Source organism: Camelus ferus, chromosome 13 (genome assembly GCF_009834535.1).
Source record: "Camelus ferus isolate YT-003-E chromosome 13, BCGSAC_Cfer_1.0, whole genome shotgun sequence".
Taxonomy (NCBI): Eukaryota; Metazoa; Chordata; class Mammalia; order Artiodactyla; family Camelidae; genus Camelus; species Camelus ferus.
This window is the reverse complement of record NC_045708.1, coordinates 52133696-52153573: the sequence shown is the minus strand read 5'-3', so window position 1 is coordinate 52153573 and position 19878 is coordinate 52133696. Positions and strand designations below refer to the sequence as shown.

Sequence of the window (19878 nt, the reverse complement as noted above, 5' to 3'; positions counted from 1 at the left end):
AAGAATTGCATGTTTTCCTTTATGCCACACGCATGCATAGTAAGCTTATTCAGGTGAGTATAATCAGTATTTATTAATTTTCTTCATTATTAAATTAAGAATATAGTTTTTAGAATCTTTGAGTTACATTAAAAATGAATCATGTGATAAATTTCTGCAAGTATCTGTAGCTTGTGGAGTCACTAGATATGGAAGGGTCCTTAAAGTGAGCTTTGCATGCAGATCATCTTGATATGAGCCTTCAGATTCATCAGTATCTCATTTAAAGTAATCATTTATCAATCCTTAAGGGTGGTTGTTGGAGGAGAAAGGGCATGCTTACTTTGGGCTCCCATCTTTAAATGACATGGTGCATACCCCTGTTTCTCTGTTCACTCTGACTTTCTCACCTTCATTCTAGCATCAGCTCCTTGAGTCATTCTACCTGATATCTTTTCTATTTAACTTTTTTGAACCCAGGACCTCATGCATGCTAAGCACGCACTTTACCACTGAGATATTCCCCACCCCTACCTGACATCTTTTCAATCAAGCAAGCAGTTATGTTTGTGAGCTAATAACCTAGAACTTGCCTTTTAAAATTAAGTGGCTTTAGCACGGGATCTAACATGGGAAGTAAACACTTATCATTAGTACTTTTAAACATGTGCTTTAGTGCTGTGCTTGGTACTTCACCCTTTACTACAGAAGGATCTGGGGGATTACTTCATGAATTCATTTTCTTTCTTGATCTTTTAAGGGTAGGTAGCTTGAAATTCAAAACTAAATTTCACCTTAGAATTCATTAGTTGGGAATGTTTGTGAGTTTTCCTGACTAGTCAAGATTTTTGATTACTATGAAAAAGCCAGACTGGAGGAATAAAGTTAAAATTATTAAACAAATATTCAAGGAAAAAATGAATTTCGATAATTTTAAAGTTCTGAATAGCTTTAAGGAAAGTTCATGAGAGATTTAAGGAAATGACAGTGATCATGGAATATCGTTTGGAGAAGACGAGAGGCATATTGCTTGATTCAAAACAAGAAGTAATTTCAGTGAAGAAAATCTTCAAAATTATCATTTGGCAATATGTAGGGCAAAATAAACAGCCATTTGATTATATTTTAGATGTCCAAAAGAAGACCAACTGATTGTCTCATCATGTACATTATTTTTACATTCAAAAATAGCAAAGATAGCCATAAGAAACTGCAGAAAAAGACGGGAAAAAAAGTTCCAAGCTGTAACAGTACAATATCAAAAAATTATCAATCCAATACTTTCCAACACAATTAACCAGGGATTACAAAACTATGGCATTGTAAGCACAACTAAGATAACCTCATAAAGCACAAATGTGTGTTTCTCTAATGCATCTATTTACTTCTCAGAAATCTAAATGAAAGGAGGTATCATAACTTTCTCAGCTATTCTAGAAGACTGAACACACTTCTGGTCAAGTTTTTCCTAACTGCAAGTTAAATTCTCTCCTATCTCCATGGATTTCATGTTCTCTTGTTTGGTAGGAGAGGAATGCCATGATAAACCCAGTATCACGTGTTGAGCTGCTGTACTTTGAATGAACTCACTGGAATGCTAAGATACTTAGAGAAAATGATTTCCTGGAGTCAGAGGAGCTGCGGGTGTAAGCTAACTAAGGCTGATTGGCTTGGCTACTGAAAAATCAATTGATCTTATTTTTATACCTGCTTTTCACTTCCACTGGTATAATGTTCATGAATCTTTTAGTTGGTGCTTGACCCAGTGGGAAAGAGGAAGACCGGATGTTTAATTGAAACTGACCACATAGCCCAACAAAAAATTTTTACACCCAGAAAAACTAAGAGGGGTCCAGATATAGCTTTAGTCCCATGATGCACAATCCACATGAGAAAATCCATAACGATTGCTTAATAGTCTTTTCATTGATTAGAATATTCTGGTAATGGTATATCCAAGAGTAAAGTTATCTATATAATTACTATCTATATATAATAGAACTATAGTGGCCTTTAGACTTTTATAATTTATGTTTTCATTCTGATGGGACAATTTGAGCTTCGATTTGAAGTTCTTTGAGGGTAAGTACTACATACTATTTACCATCTTTAATAACTGGCACGGTAGCTGGCAATTAATAAACAATGACTACCATCCAAATACTAGATGCCAAACAATGTGCTAAAATTTACCTTACACATATTACCTCCTGTAATCCTTACAATACAATGGAGAGACAATTATTAATAGTTACTATTATTTAATTTCACTGAGAGGAAACTAAGGCTTGGAGAGGTTTGGTAACTTTCCCAAGTAATTTGCACAGCTGATAAACTGTCAGGACGAGGATTTGAACCAAGGCTGTCTGACAATCAAAGTTTATGCTCTTAAACACAAAATTATATTGTAACCACCCTTCCCCCTAAATTATCTCTCTTCCTTTAATAGTTGAACTGTGAATTAAAAAGGAAACATGAAATGGAACAAAAGGATCAAGCTGTTGAGGAAGGACATATTAAACTATTTTAGCAGCTCTTTAATTTGCAAAAGGTCCATTCCTACTTATCTATTTAGGTCTATTATCTATTTTAGATCCTATGTACGTGACTTAGAACTTTGTATTGAAGCAAACAGGATGATGTTCTGTGTATTTAGTAATCTTTCCATGATTATGAAATAATGCAGCTCATGTTCTCAGATGGCTTGGCAAAACATGAAGTGGACATGGGAGGAGCATTCTGTTAAACGGTTCTGTTCCCCTCAGGAGCAGTTCTTTCACTCTCTATTGGGGCGATAGCCTGCAATGAATAAGGATGGGGAATGACAAATGTAGAAAGCAAAGAACTGACACTGAATTTTGCATGAAGTTAAGCAAACACGAATGACAAAAGACATCTAGGGGACAATTATGGTGTGGAGGGATTGTTAAGAGGAAGTTTTTTCTGATTGCCACAGAGGCTTAAGAAACGTAATATGGACGTTTATGATGAAGTACAAAGGGCTGATGAAAATGTAGAAAATGTCAAGAGACTGAATTTGTTCAAGCAGAAGGTTAGCTATGAGAACACTGACTCACACTGAAGGGGAATTTAAACATGAAGATTTCTATAAAGCCTGAACTACACATCTTGAATGATAAAAAGAAATAGAGACAATCTGACATTTGTTTTGAGCTTTCAAGGGGATGTTGGACAAAATAACATGTATTTGAGAATAGCGATGGAATATGGTATTTTCAAGTTGACCCAAAAAATACTTTCAAGCTTTACAGGGAAAAACTTCAATATCCATAGGACCCAAGGAAACATTAATGTCAAAGCCATAGAAAAGAAATGTGATTTGATACCAAATGACATTGTTCATATGAATTTCATCCCACAGCTTATCAAGATTATTGTGTGAAAATTTGAAGTGTTTGGGAGGTTTTGTATGATATAAAACAAATGACTTTCTCACTACAACAATATTTTGGTTCACATCATTCTCTTAGAAAACAGTGTTAGACTGCGAAGTGTATTACCCAATTTGGTTATCTGTTTTACTACCCATCTTGGCTCTTAGACCACTTGGGTTGCTTCCAAAATTCAAACATAACTTCAAAGGATGACAATTTATGCCACTGAGAATAGCCAAATGGACACAATTCATTCTCTAAAATTAAGTTCAAAAGGGTTCTAAAGATGTTTGGGAGTAGTGTCAAGAACACAGAATCATCTACAAAGGATAATTAGGTAATTGATTTCAAGGAATCAGTAGCACTTATTTAAATGAGTCAGTTTCAGTAATTTTGTAAAACAATGAAACAGTCCTATTACTTTCTATCTCTACCATGTGTATTCAGCAGCCTTTCCTTCTTTCCTTTCCTTTCCTTCCCTTCCCTTCCCTTCCCCTTCCTTCCTTCCTTCCCTCTCTCCCTCTCTCTCTCCTTTCTTTCTCTTTCTTTCTTTTCTTTCTCTTTCTCTTCTTTCTTTTCTTTCTTTCTTTCATCAACATGCAGGTTGTTTTAGAAATCAAGACAGTAAGACTTCTGCTTCCAGGTAAAAAGAGTAGACATACTTTCCCCTATTTCCTCCATTAATAACAAATAAAAACTCTGGATATTATATATAAACAAATAGAAGAAAGCTCTGGAAAGTAGATGGAAGAAGCTAGACACCTGGGACCAAGTAACTACGTGGCGGTAAATTTTTTGGGCGGTAAATTTTATTTTTGTGTCATATATCCTGGATTAGAAGATAAAGAAGTGGATAGCCCAAGAATGCAAACAGGTGCAGACAAGAAAAGCCCAACAAAACCCTACTCTCTCTAGCCAAAGAACCAGGAAAAAGGGGCAGCCTAGCACGACAGAAAAATTTAGACAACAACTACTTTGCTACTGCTAAACTGTTGTTTCACCCCAACAATGGCAGCAAAGGCCAAGTGGGAAGCCTCATAGGGATGTAACAAGGCATAACAACACTCCTGCTGGGGTGTTGTCAGAGAAATCCAAGTAAAGTGTCCCTGTATTCATACCCATCAGCCAATAGTAAGCCACTCCTCCACCCCCCCCCCATGGTGTCAGTGGAGACCACACAAGAAGCATAGACTTACACTCCCACCCAGCAGCAGTGAGGCACTCTGCTATCTTCCCAATAGGGTGGTTAGAGAAGGTCTTAGTAGAGAATCAGGACTTCCTCCATTACCCAATTATAATGAGGCTATCCCAGTAAAGTATCAAAGGAGACCATCTTGGGAGCTGGAACTTCAATCACTACCTAGCAATAATGAGCAGACTTTGCCTCAAGTGTCACTGGAAGCTAAATGGGAAAACTGGATTTGTATCTCCTCTTGGCCAAGGTGAGGCAGTGCGCCACCCTTCCCCAGCTGGAGTGTGTCAGAGAAAAATGACCTCTTACCTATAGAGGAAAAACAGTTTGAATGACAGTGGCTATCTCATCAAAAACCGTGGAGGACAGAAAGAAATGGCACAATATTTTTCAAGTGCTGAAGTAAAAGATCTGTCAACCCAATATCCTATTCTCGCGACAATATTCTTCAGCAATCAAAGGGAAACTGGAGCGTTCTCAGATGAGGGAAAATGAGAATTTGTCCCCACTAGACTTATCCTAAAATAATGGCTAAAGGACTTTCTCTAAATAAAAAGAAAATGATAAAAGAAGAAACCTTGGAACATTAGGAAAGGAGAAAGAACATGGTAAGCAAATATATGCGTAAATACAATAAACTTTCTCTTCTTGAATTTTCAAAATTATGTTTTATGATTGAAGTTAAATTATGGCACTATCTGAGGTGATTCTAGATGTACTTAGAGTAAATATTTAAGACAACTATAAACAGAGGAGGATGAAGGGACATAAAGGGAAGTAAGTTTCTATACTTTACTTGAACTGCTAAGTGGTAACACTAGTAAATTCTTACAAGTTATGTATATATAATGCAATACCAGGAACAAGCACTAAAAAAGCTACACAAAGAGATATACTAAAAACACTACAGATAGGTCAAAATTAAATTCTAAAAAGTATTCAGATAACTCAGAGGAAACAGGAAAAAGAAAACAAAGAGGCAAAAAAAGAGAATAAACAGAAAATAAAAAATTAAATTAAGACTTAAATCTTAATGTGTCAATTATTAAATTAAATGCAAATAGACTAAGTACACAAATTAGAAGACAGATCTTGGCAGGGTGAGTCAAAGAACATTACTCAACTATATGCAGACTACAAACAAAATCACTTCAAATATAATGATATAAGCAACCAGAAGTTGAAAGGATAAATAAACATCATGCAAGTATGAATTTAAAAAAGAGAGGTGGCTATATTAATACCAGATAAAGAAGATTTTAGAGCAAAGAAAATATGCTAGGAATAGAGAGGAATATTATATGATGAAAAAAGAGTCAATCCACCAAGACGATATAGCAATCCTAAATGTATACACAGCAAACAGTGGAAGGGCAAATGCGTACAGCAAAATTGACAGGAAAGAAATAGACAAATTCATTATTGTTATAGCTGGAGATTCAACACCCTTCTCTCAACAATTGATAGAAGAACTAGACTGAAAATTAGCAAGAATATAGAGGAACTCAACAATACCATCAACCAACCAAATCTTATTATCACTTACAGAACATTCTACTTGACTGCAGCAGAAAACACGTTCTCTTCAAGTTTGCACAGAATATTTACTAAGATAGACCATATCTTGATTTGGAAAATAAATTTCAACAAATTTAAAAGAATTGAAATTACACAGAATATGTTCTCCAGCCACAATAGAATTAAACTAGGAATCAGTGACAGAAATACAAAAGAAAAATTTCCCAACACTTGGGAACTAAACAATATAGTTCTAAATAATTCATGGGTCAAAGAAGGAGTCTCAAGAGAAATAAAACACTGTGCTGAACTGATTGTAAATGACAATTTGTGAATATAGCTAAAGTAGTGCATACACTAGAAAAGAAGCAGCCTCAAATCAGTAATTAAGGTACTACCTCAATAGCTTAGAAAAATAGAAGTCAAATAAACCTAAAGCAAGTAGAAGGAAGGAAATAATAAAAAGAGCAGAAGTCATTGAAACTCAAAATAAATAACAGATAAAAAATAAAACAAAGAGCTGGTTCTTTGAAAAGATCAATAAAATTGATACATTTTTAGCAAGACTGAAAAAAGAAAAAAAGAAGACACAAATTATCCCAAATCAGGAGAAAAGGGGGTCTCACTACAGATTCTGCAGACTTCAAAAGGATAATATGGTAATACTACAAATAACTCTACACAAGTAAATCTAGTAACTTATATAACATGGGTCACTTCCTTGAAAAACACTAACTACCATAATACACCCAATATGAACTAGATCATTTGAATAGCCCTAATAGACAAAGTTAAGGCTGACAGTTTCTCCTGCATTCCTACTTAAAGTTAAAAAAATTGCAAGACCTTAAGAACTAATAAAAATTAAAACTTTTTTTTTTGAAAACCTAGTGCATAGTTAACTTTTTATGTATTACTGTAACCGTCATTTTGTGGGCTTGCCTCAATATTCAGTGCAGTTTTATCACTTCCACAAGTGATTTTGTTGGCAAGACTTGGGTTATTTTGCGGGAAATGGAGATAGTTTTAAATAGGAAGGGGTAGCATGAATCTTAGATGATATAATCAGGTAGTTTATGAACTAAATTATTGAGAAACAAAATTAACAAAATGAACTAAATTCAATATAATGGATGGATCTGTAGGTGGGTTTCAGTAATGCTTAGAACTGATTCTATTCTTTCTGAGATTCATAAAGGTAATAAAGAACTTGTAAACGTTGCAGATTAAATAAAATGAAAAGCTTGGAAAACAAGCACATTTAGGAATATCTAAAATATTTGATTTGTGTAGGGTCAATAAGAATAAGTTGATGAGGACTCAAAAGTTCTTTTTAAAATACATGACTGGTGCCATGGAGTTTTTTTTCCTCTCTTCTGAACAATGAGCAGAAGAAACAACACCAAGTCGTGGCAAAAATACTAGTTAAATATATCAAATATATACTTGATGTTGAGGGTTATTTACTACTGTAACAAGACTATGCTGTAATATTTTCTGAAATTTTTTTGGTTGCATCAGACAGGTGGGATACAGTATATCAGTAGTATAATAAAGTGGTAGAACCAGACATTACTGGGCTCCAGTTCTGTGTTCTTCAATTCCATTCTCCTAGCTCCTTTACCCATGAGGTTGTGAAGATAAGGAAGTATGTCAGGCACCTTAGTACAGTGCCTAATGTGTACTGTAGATACTGTTTTATGATTATGACACAAACCTACTAAGTTTTATTTTTTTCTTCTTATTTATACTCAGCTAGGGCAATTTTGATGCCCAAAATCTATATCCTCCCACTGGGTATTAGAAGACAAACTAGCACAAATATGTGAAAGGGAGCTCTGAAGCTTGAAGGAGACGGGGCAGGGAGATGTTCTTCCTCCTGCCTTGGGGATCTGGTGACCGTGCAGTACTGGGGAGAGGGGGGCATTCAAATTATTTGCTGATCTTAAATTTTTTAGAGTCAAATACTGACAATATACTCCAGTGCCTCAAATGAAGATAAAAAGGTGAGGCAATAGGGCACTGAAGGGAAAGGCCCTATGTGCCTTCGGATGGCAGCCGACTGATACGTGCAGCCAGTCATTTCTGACTTACGGAAGCTCTACAAGCACATTCTTCTGTGATTAAATCTCAACTTACAAAACATAGCTCTAGAATTGGAATTTATTAACCAAAATGAATAAACAATAAACAATAGAATTCATAATAGTAAAAGTGATGAAATTAGTGCTAATTCTACATTTTTCCACCTATGATTTGTTGTGTGATGATGCTGACTTATACATTCCTGATATAAAATAAAAAGGAAGATGTTAACAATAACAAAAAAACTTTGACAATCATTTATTTCACCTTAAGGTTCCTATCAACCTACGGATAGTGGAATAAGTTAGATAAAAATCAAGTGGTAAGAAACGGAATCTTACCATTTTGACATCCTCTATTTGGCAACAATCCATGATCATCTGCCAGTTACACTGCTTAGGTCTGCAAATTACATACTCAGTCATAGACATTTTCATTACATTGGGTTGATTTTGCATTTTCTTTTTGCTTTTAGATTTCTTTCCAAAATGAAGATAGTATAAATGTTACTTGAGTTACCTCAATTTTCTGAAGTAGAATAGTCATTTGTTTTAAGGGACACTTATGTTAAGAATTGATGGAATAAGTAGTTTTAATCTGCCACTCTTTCTGTTTCTTTATTCTGTGGCAAGTTTTTTTTTTTCTACCTCTGACTTAATAGCTATTTGATAGACACTCTGGATTTACACTTTTCTTAAGGAAATAATTTAGAGTCAGTCTGGATGAGAACAGTCTTCTGATTTTATGACAGTGATGTCCCTTGCTACTGGAGACAGCTGTATTGTTGCACTGGTATTAGGAGATAAAGGGATGTGCTTTCTGAGTTAAAGAATTAATGTTGTACTAAGTAAGAAAATCCAATACACAGGCTACTGTGAAACTAAACAATGTTTTATAGAGCTGTCACTCTTGCTGTAACTTAGAGAATAATTTTTCCACAACTTCCTATCTGTATTATTTTTGAGAACAAATTTAATTACATAATAGAAATAGAGTAAGTTTGAAAAATATCTATGAATTAAATAAAATGAAAATCAACTGATTAAAATGTATCATCCTGGCTGTTCAGATTAATAAGATAAATATTTGAAATGGGTCATTAAATAGAGAAATTATTTCATTGATTTCTTCAAACCCTTCTTTCTGATTCATCTACTATTTCTAAGCACATGGGACTGCCTCTGTAGGATCCCATTTTCGTGAAATTTTGACTTCCTATGGGCTACATACTCTTTCTTTGGCAATTAATTCTTGTTTAACCAGCAAGTCTTTACATATTTTCAGCCTTTCTCTCTTACATCAATAATTTTTTAATTATTAGGGGAATTGAATCTAATTGGATGTATTCGTTCTTATTTCCCTAGTATAGCAAAGAGCTTGACTGTACTGACTCACTAGAAAAGGTAACAGGATAATCAGTCAATAAGCTTTGTTTTAAAAGAGCACATTTAATTCATCTGAATGACAGTTACGATCCTGGTAACCCAAAAGAAGTGCAACTTGAAAGTCTTAAGACTAGATTTTAGCCCTTAGCTTCTCATTGTTCTTTAGAGGGACTGTTTGTACATGTTAATTTGCACAATCTTAAGCAGTGCATTTTTATCCCGTTCTAGAACAATTATGTTATTTATTCCATAAAGACCATACTGAGGCTAGTACAGTTAAGACAGAGGCATAGATTTGTTAGAGAGAGGAAACCAGTGGATGTCTTGACATAGTCATTCAATATAAGCATTAAAAATTTCAAAGAGCCTTCTACAGGGGTTTGGTAGATGCCTAAAAATGTCATCAATAATTGATCCTTAACCACAAAAGTCCCATAAGTTGTAATTTTCACCTACCTACTTCTCCTGTTCCTAACCCTTCCAAACCTAGAGTGATATTTATGACAGTGGGTATGCTCATCTCCCAGGCAACTGGTGTGATTGGAACTGTTGCTTAAAACTCCCTTTTCAACCTAAGGATGAAATTAAGGAATGAATACTTAGTATTTACACAGATATTCAATTCCAGATTATTTCTGGACACCAAAACTCCAAGGAAAGTAGAGCTGCATTATTACAGTTCTAGAGAGTCATTTTCAAAATTCTGCTAGGAGTAGTACCTACTTTTATATTTGGACACATTTGGTATCCTCCCATGATTCCACTCTACTTTTTTAAACTTATGTGCCTTGAAAAAAAGTGGCTTTTGGTCAAGAGAAAAACTGCATATATTTATGTAAGAAACAGATTGTGCTAAAAGTTGTTTGTTTTTGGTAATTAAAAAAAATCTATAATTGTATGACTTCACCCATCTTTTTGTGGACTCACTTTTTGTTTTTTCAGCAGCGCTCACTGACAGAAAAGGCATTGGGCTGCTATTTCTTCTTGAAGTTCAGCAGCCTTAGTCGAGGTGACATCAACATGAGTGGGGGTGACAGGAAAAGGATGGTGGAGGGAAGCAAAGAGAATCTCAACCCACCAACTGACTCAAAAGATCGCTTGTCCCAACGTTTATAAAAATGTTTGGAGTTCAAATGACTTTATATAAAGGATTCCAATCTGTTTTTGAGTTTCAGTGATGGCCCAGTCTACCAGAAGAAAACTCCAACCAGTGCAAGATTTGCCCCAACAAGGAGAAAAGTGAGGCTTAGGAAAGAGAATCAGAAAAGGAGAAGCCAGGATTGTGCTTGGCATTACTCATAGTAATAGAAAACATTGTTCTCATTTATTTATAGACTGATGAAGTCACGGCATTGTTCCTGGGAATTCTTCACTGTTAATAACGTATACTGTTCTAGGAGGGAAAACATACGAAGGCTCCGGCAAAACTTATACTACTTAGCACATTTCTTTCTGTACAAAAGGAGACCTGACATTCACTGAAGTGTCAGTCATTTTTTTAATTTCAATTTTACTTTAAATTAGTACAGATATTCTTGATTCTTACATTATTCATGGAAATAAGAAACATCTCTATTTCCCTGTCTCTTATCTCTCATACATAAGGTTTACTCAGCTGGTTTTCATATTTCCCTCTTTCACATCTTGATCTGTTATCATATAGCCTCAATATTTATTCTTTCTGCCATCCTGATATTTTCCAGTAGTTAAATCTTCATTTCTCTTTCTTATCTATTCCAGACTTTTCTCTATTTCTACGTAACTGAGCTATATCCACCCTCCACCCCCGCCCCACCTCCTGCCCAATGCCTCTGATATAAGGGATTCCAACAGCAATGCGGCTTAGTCTCAGTCAAGTTACAGAAGCAAAGAATTGTAGTTACTTTTATTCCAGTTTCACATATATAGAGTAATGATAGCAATATTTGTTTTTAATGGCAAAAGGTTTGGGGAAAATTACTTTTCAATGACTACAACTTATAGGTTATATATTTTAGATAGGATTTTTATAGTATAACAATAATATGATTTTATTTAAACTACTAAATGTATAGATTAAGTTGATTTTTATTAAGCTGATTTTCTTTTAAACATCTACTCATTTAAAAGTGACATTGATTTATTCTTACCCTGTGAAAAATTCTGCAATAGGCTGATTTTTGTTACCGAGTGAAAAATCAATCCCAATAGTAATTTGATTCAGTTGTTTTAATACAAGTGATGGCTTAGTTTTATGATTAATAACAAAACAATATAAGATTTTCAAAAGACATGTCAGATCTTATATTTCTAAATATGTATGAAAATAAATAGTAAAATGCATACTAAGAAACATTATAAATGCTAAGATTATAATAAGGAATGAATATTCCTTCCCAGAAACAATACATTTTTAAAAAATACTTCATATGGCCTTAAAAAATTCTGATGTGGAGGCCTGTAAAAGAAAGGATTAAAAGAACAGGAAAATAACTAAAACCCCACATAATTTTCACATTTCTTTTAGTTTCTCCTAATGAGTTCCTGGGTATGCCTCAGAGATGACAAGCATCTGGAAATCCTGAAGCTCTTAATGACTGAGCTGGCATTACAGATGTGAGAAAATCTTGGGCAAGCTCAGCATAAGGGGCGAGTTTATGAGCCAAGACTAAATCAGCTGAATTTTATACCTTCAACTACGTCCATCCTCATGTTGACCCACCTTTATTACTCCAACTGCCAAGTCATTATGCACTTAACCTAGAATAACAGACACTTGGGGAAATGCGGAAAGTGATCTTTGAATGTCTAGTCTTTACATTTTAAAGAATTTTCAGAGTTAGTATCACTAGACTTTTACACCATCACCCCCCTCAACTTTCTTTAGTTTCTTTACTTAAATAAGTGTCCTTTCCAGGCACTCTCATAGCCCTGTGTCCCATTTTCACAGGATTAATCACACTATATTATATTTACCTGCAGTGCTGAATATTGCCCAATAGGCAGGTTAATAGTGTGTGTAACACCAGCAAATCAGGGTATGAACAATTACTTTGGATAAAATAATTTGATATTTAATATATAAATATTTTCAAGTGCTGAAGTAGTAATCAAGGGAAAAATCACCACCCAGGTTACAAGGAAAATATGTTATTATGTACATGTAAGTTATGAAGCACAATTATGAAATGAACATTCATGAGCTTAAGAACTAAAGTGTAAGAACTGCAATTCAACTTAAGAAATAGAATGGTACTAATAATATCAACTTCATCCCTCATCCTACCTCAGCCTTCCCTTTAGAGATAACTGTGTATTAACCATTCCCTTATAAAATTAGTTTTCTCACTCATATACTTATGCCTGAATTATATAGTTTTAGTTTTGCTTGTTTTTGAGATTTATAAATACGGTATTCTTGATGTGTGCCATCTTCTGAACCTTGTTTTTCACTCAAATTACGCTGCTAAAGTTTATACACATATCTTAATTGTAATTAACAAATTTTCATTGCTGTAAAGTATTTCTTTGCATGAGTCGCAGTTTATTTGCACTCTTGTGGTAGACATTTAGGTTTACCCAGTTTTCTACTACTGTAAACATTACAAGTATCTTGAATGAGATGTTTAAGAATTTTTCTAGGATAATATCTTAGGAAAGCAATTATTGGAATGTGGGGTATGTGTATGTTCAGTTTTATAAGATAATTTATTACCAATATTATTGTTTATATTCCCACAAGAAATACGAGTTTCTATTGCTCTTATACTTGCAAATAACTTATATTTTCATGCTTCTTAATTTCTGCTAGTCTAATAGGTATAATGTAGCATCTTTTTGCATTTCCCTGATTGATAAAAAGATTCAGTTTAATTTTAGTCTTTACTCTCCTGATTCCCTTGTATTTTGGTATCGTATTACATGTCTTTTCTCACTGATTTATAAGTGTTTTAAAAATATATATTCTGGAATACCAATTTCTCATCCCTCATATATGTTGCAATTATCTTCTAGGTTGTAGCTTTCTTTTTATTCCCTTTATGATGACTTAATTTTTACATTTACATTTTACAATTAACTACTTATCACTCAGCCTACCTCACTGAACTAACAGGTCCTAGAGGTAAGACACCATACCATATCTTATTCATTTTTGTTCCCTAACATCTAGAAAGTACTTAACACATAGTAGTGCTGCTTGGCACATACAGTTGCTCACTGTTTGTTGACTGAATGACAGGATAAATGAATTGCTGTGACTTTAGAAATGGTGAATTTTCTGGTCAAATTTCATTTTATGCAAATCACCTACACTATACTGCTGAATCCAAGAGAGAGAGAAGTATATGTTATACTTTCCTGTACTTGCACTTCAAAGGTGGGTGTCAGGCACTAATAAGAGGTAATAGATCTGTAGAGAGGTGGCAGGATGTTGTTTATAAAAATACATTGCCATCTCTGAACATTTGGTGATGTTCATTTTCATTCTTTTCAATACACTTATAGTTAACCAAACTCTCTATAGAAGGATAATATTTAGCCTAAATTTATCACAAAATTAGAAATGATGTTAAGACACAAGATATGAATTACATATTACAATGGATATGCCAAGTTCATGGTTTGTGTCATTAATTTGAAATTGGTTACCTTTTTAGTAATGGTGTCCGGAGGTACATCTCGCCTCCCAAGAGGATAAGGATTCCACTGGCCACTAGGAGATACATCTTCTTGTCCATTGTCTAAAATGTTGCTTTGCTGGGACGGGGTCTATTGCAAAAATGGTATGGCATTCTTTAGTGATGTAATAGAAGTTTATCATAGTTTTCTGAAAAGAGTCCCTAATGAGTATGTTAAAATTAATTTTGTTTAATTGCAGAAAAACATATATCCTGAACTGGAGGTATTATTTTACACTATTTACTTGGTAAGAATTCTAAATTAACAGCTTTTTGGAAGCAGTGAGAAATTCAATTAAAGTAACCACTTATAGTTATTTACTGAATTTTAAAGAGAAGTTTAGATTTACAGTACTGGAATAAAAATAATCAGAATAAAATTAACCAATTGTTAAAAACTGTAACATTTAAAACTTGCTTAATTTGTTTCTTTAGTATGATCTTACCATTTAGAATATAAACTAAAACCCAATAATACATAGTATGTAATTTCCTTAATTTCCAATACTCCAAACCATAACCTAAAACACATTTTATAAGGCTGCATTGATTCTGCAAGGATGTGTCTTGCACTAATCCAAAATGGTGTTAACACTAGCATAGTGTGAGATTCATGGTACTATGACATTACCTACAGATCACTTTGTGGGAAAGATTAACACAACATCAAAAAATATCATGCTATTAGAATTACAGTGTAAATAAATCATGACTGTTTTGATTCCAAGTTTATTTATATAGATCACTTATGCATTAAAGTTTATATATATTTAGTTTTGGCTGATTTACTGCTTATTCTTTTTAACAAATAATACCCTTATCTTTATTATTATTAATACTAGATATTTTGGGAGGCCACTGTATTCTGATCCGAGTAACAGAAAGTAATCGTATACCATCAAAAGACAGCCTCCAGTGGAGGAACATAGTAATGGTTTATTTTTCCTGTGGAAGCAGGTTAACTTTTTGCACAGGCTTTCTCTTCCTCTAACCTATAGGACATACAAGTACTGCTTGATTTCCTGGAGAATTCTTATGTGGATGAGATTATACTCAGTGTTTCCTATGCCATTTTCTCCTCTTGTTTTGGAGAATTCCTATGGATAAGTAAAGCCTGGTTAGAGAGCGTATGTGTGAAGAATTGTCTTCCTACCCTACAACGAGAGAACTGGACCACTGTCTTCATCAATGGCACAGATGGGCTGCTTGCCAGGCTTTGTCTGGCTGTACAGAGTGGTCCTAATCATTCTCCTTTAGAAAACAATTATATAACCACCCTATTTGCACTTTGACTACATGCATTTTTAAAAAGCATTGCTTGGAACTACTTAAAAATAAAATTTATTATGACAAGATGAATTAAACAAAATTAAATGAAGTTTTCCTAGGGGCTAATGGATATAGTGGAAATTAAGGAGGTAACTCAATTTTATTCTTGTACTTCAGTTATGTGATTTCCTTTTCCATGAGCCTATCAGAAAATGTGAAAAAAAAGAAAAAAGAAGAAAAGTCACTGACCTGAAGCTCCTGTGTTAGTTAAGAATGAATTTATGTGTGTTTGTTTGAGAATCAAATGTAGGTGGCACATTTAAACTACGTATCACTTGAAAATAACCAGACAGCTATTCAATGCCCATCTGTGTGTTTTCAAGTGTTAATTTTCCAGTCTTCACCTTTTCCAGATTAATATGTTTGCATATGTTCAGACACAACTTTTTAGATATTAATATGACAAATCACATTGTTAAAATTAAGTACTTAAAATATAATGATGCAGGGTAGGCACTGCTGACCGGTGTTTTCCTTTTGAATTTTTAGTACTCATGCCTCTTCTGGCTTGGTTTCTTTGCCAGTGAAGTGGGATAATAAATATGTTCATCTAGCTGGGTTTGTGGAACACAGATTTTTGAGAAGTGGCCATAATTCAACACAGGTAATCTTTTTTTTTCTCCAAATCATCCCCACCTCCATGTCTGTTTCCTCCACTAAACTTGCCTCAGTTGCCCAGGCATGACTCCTAATCACTGAGAGCAACAGAGAGTTGCAAATTTTTTTGTTGTTGTTGTAAAAAAAGCCTAAAACTCTTTAGTAAAAATCCCAATATCATGATAATATAGTTTTTTGTTAATGTAGCAATTAATCTCGCTCTCTTTCTTAAAATTAGAATTAAAACCACGTCAATTCCTTTATATTATAGGGGCCAAAAAAAAAAACCATAAATATGCAGACATGGAAAAAAATGCTTTCACTAGATAGAAAAATTAAAGGAATTTCCTGAAAGAATTTCCTGTATTAATTTCAAGAATGCTCTGGCTCTGGCCTCTTTTTCTTAAATGAGACACCCAAGGGGTGACAAAGTTTCAGAAATAGAAAGACCATGAAAACAGTTTATTAATGTTTGGGAGGGAAAAACCCAAAAGAGAATTATGTAGTGGGCCAATATCCTTTCCCAAAAGGAGTATGGCTATTTGCAAGAAAATGAACTTTTGATAAGGTACGACCGAACTGTATATAAATGCAGTTGCTTAGTTGTTGAAATTCTATGAAATATTAAAAGGAGTAACTAAAAAATGTAAAAACAAGTAATGAAGCTATCAGTTGGAATTTATTTTTTAAAAGAAAATAGCAAACTGAGGTTTAGTCATTCAGTTATTTTTAGTACCACATTCTAGCTATTTTCTTTAGACACTTTAAAAGATTAAGAATGAGTTTTCTTTTCCTCACCACATATGACCAATCAAATATAAAAGACATGGAATACCATCACAATGTACCACTTCTTTAGCTTCTAAATTCTGTAGATCCTTAATATTTCAAGATAATAGAGAAAATGGTCAGTGAGATTTAGTGAAAAATCAGTTGTATTTGTTAAGAAATTCAGTAGTGCTGGTAGAAGTTTTGCTGAAACAATGCTAGTCTCAAAGAGGACTGGACACTTGTAGATTTAACACGTATGATTCTGATCACTGTGAATGATCACAAGTATCTGCTGGAAGAAGTAATTTCTAATTTTGCTGAGACATAAATGTGCATGAATATGTGTGTCTATATATCTGTGTATGTATGAGCATGTATGTGAGTGTGTGCGTGCAGTGTATATGCATGTCCATGTGTGAGAATGTGTATGTACAAAATTCACATATATGAGCAAATGAGCTTAGTTGATCCAGTAGTTTTGCTCTTGTCTGTTAATTGATGAGAGCTCTGAAGGCTTGGGAAATTCACTTATTGCATTTTTGATGAAGAAATTATAGAGAGTAGTATTAGAATTTGGCACTGGGTAAAGATCTTGGACTATATCCCTTAAGAAATTAAGTATCTATTTTTCTTAGTAATTGGCAAATAGTTCAGAAAAGGCATTACTATATATTCAAAGAATGCGTTAAAAACAACTTTCCCCAAAGTATTTCCAGTGAAATTACTGTTATATTATTCTTTTCCTGCAAGTCTTTTGAAAAAAGTAGGTGTTATAAAGACAAATATACACCAAGCTTGAATTTAAATGATTATGGCTTCACAGGGTTTCAATCTGAAGATAGTAATGTAATGTCCAGATGATTTATAAACCAAAAAGTATTTCATTACGATGGTGAGAAAGCATCTGTATGAATACTAAGATTATTCCTGTAATTTTAGTCACTATATGAAGATTTATGTGGATTTATAGGCTGAAGGGTTTTTTCATAATTAGATAAGTGAATCCTTCTTGAGTGATAGGTAGCCAAAACAATAAATAAATAAATAAATAATAATTAAAAAAATAAATGGAGAAGACTCCACAGAAACTATAAGCCTAAATTGCCCTAAAGTGCTATATAAATCTTGCTTTGCTTTCAGTTAAAAAAAACCCCCAAAATCCCCTCCTCCAAACTGGAACTAAGTAAGTAACCCTTGGAACTAGGACAAATGAATGCTTATTAAACATTGATATTATCTAATCCTGAATCATTTGCATAGATTCATAAGAAAGGACATTAGAAATTTAAAGAGTTTAGGTTTACTATCTAAATTTCTCTAATTCAAAAAATGATGGAATGAGTATCAACTAATAAAACAGATAGTGAGGCCACCTTCTTCCAGGCAAAATTCTATGAAAACATTATTTAATGCATGTATTTCCATAATTTCAACTTCATTTCTCCTGAAATCATAATTTATATTAGTGTCTCTTTTAATAAGTTAATAAGCAGGAAGAGTTATGGTATAATATTATGGCTGTAGAAGTTAAAAAAAAGAACAAGAAAAAACCTATCAATTTCTCCATTGTAGAACAGATCACTGTATTTATATTGACAGCTGGACACCTGCAGGTGGGGAGTTAGAAAAGGCCACTGATTTCTTCCCCAGCCCAGCTTGTCTCTGGAGCAGTAGTAGCATGGATGATTAACTTGTGATTTTCTTTAGTTCACAACCTTTGGTCTTTCACTGCTACCAACCATATTTCTTGGTGATACAGAGTGCTCAGGAAATGCAAGTGGATCTTAAAGAGCACAAGGTAACTACTAGTATTTATTAAGCTCAGGCAACTAAGAGAGCATTGTATCTGTAGCACACAGGGAATGATTTGGGTCATGATACGTTTTGGATTAGTTAATATATTTTACTTGTGCAGTTTTCTCCATGCTATAATATCTACTTTTCTGGATTGCTGTGAAGATGACGTGAGATAATAATGTATATGAAAGAGTCTTATCAACTATTGCGAGTTATATTCTATGAAAATGTCAGATTTTATAAACATTTGAGAAGGTATCATCATATAGTAGAAACAGCAGGGACTTGGGTACTAAGCAGAGTCAGATTCTAATTCTGCCTACTATCATGCTGGGTGCAGGGGTTATAATAGTAAAACAGTAAAAATATAGGTGATTTCCTTTGTGTAACACATGAGCCTTATTTCTTCATCTGTACAGTGGTAATAAATATTTCCATTGAGGGTTTTTATTAGAGTTGTACAAAAAAAATATAGTTAAAGTATCTCATGGTACATAATAGGTGTTTAATAAATCCTAGTCTTTATTCTTTTCCTATCAAAATATTTATTTTCCTACTATTAATCCCGATAATAAAAATGAAAGTTTGAACTGGCATTTCATAATATTGTATTTCTCTTTGATTATGTAAAATTTCAAAACAATAGTTAAACTCAATTACAACAGAATACATCCAAAGAAGCACATGGAACCATTAATAACATCATAAAAAATTGCCTTAAATGCTTTTTGGAGAGGCAGTGAATAAATGATTAATGAATAAATGAATGAATGAATAAATAAATAAATAGAAAATACTATAATTTATAGTTTAATAGCTGATTTATATGTCTTAGATGTTCTGGTTATAAGTACTATTAACATTTTTAGGAAATTAGAATAAGCATTAAAAAATGAAAACATTAAAGGAAGTTATATTTTTAAGCTAATTTTGTGGTTGTATTTATTTGCATTCTGTTATCATCATAAGAGTTTCTATAAAATTACCATAGAAAATGTAATTTACTGTTTATAGTAATAAAACCTATATTTAGCTCATAATCCATGAAAAATGTACAACAGTTGCTCTAAAATGTAATAAATATGAAAAAGATAGAAATATTCAAAACACAAAGCAAAATCTGGGAGAATCTTTTCTTTTTATCCACGTAAGTCAAGTGCAGAGTTCTTTAA

General features: G+C 33.5%; 1 protein-coding gene across 1 annotated transcript in view; it reads right to left on the bottom strand.

Moving 5' to 3' along the window:
• The window catches only part of LRRC7 (leucine rich repeat containing 7), a 414541-nt gene that overhangs the window by 43787 nt on the left and 350876 nt on the right, over positions 1-19878 (bottom strand). The window contains 1 exon segment of the mRNA XM_006191023.3: positions 14184-14303. Coding sequence (XP_006191085.3) covers positions 14184-14303 — 120 coding nt within the window.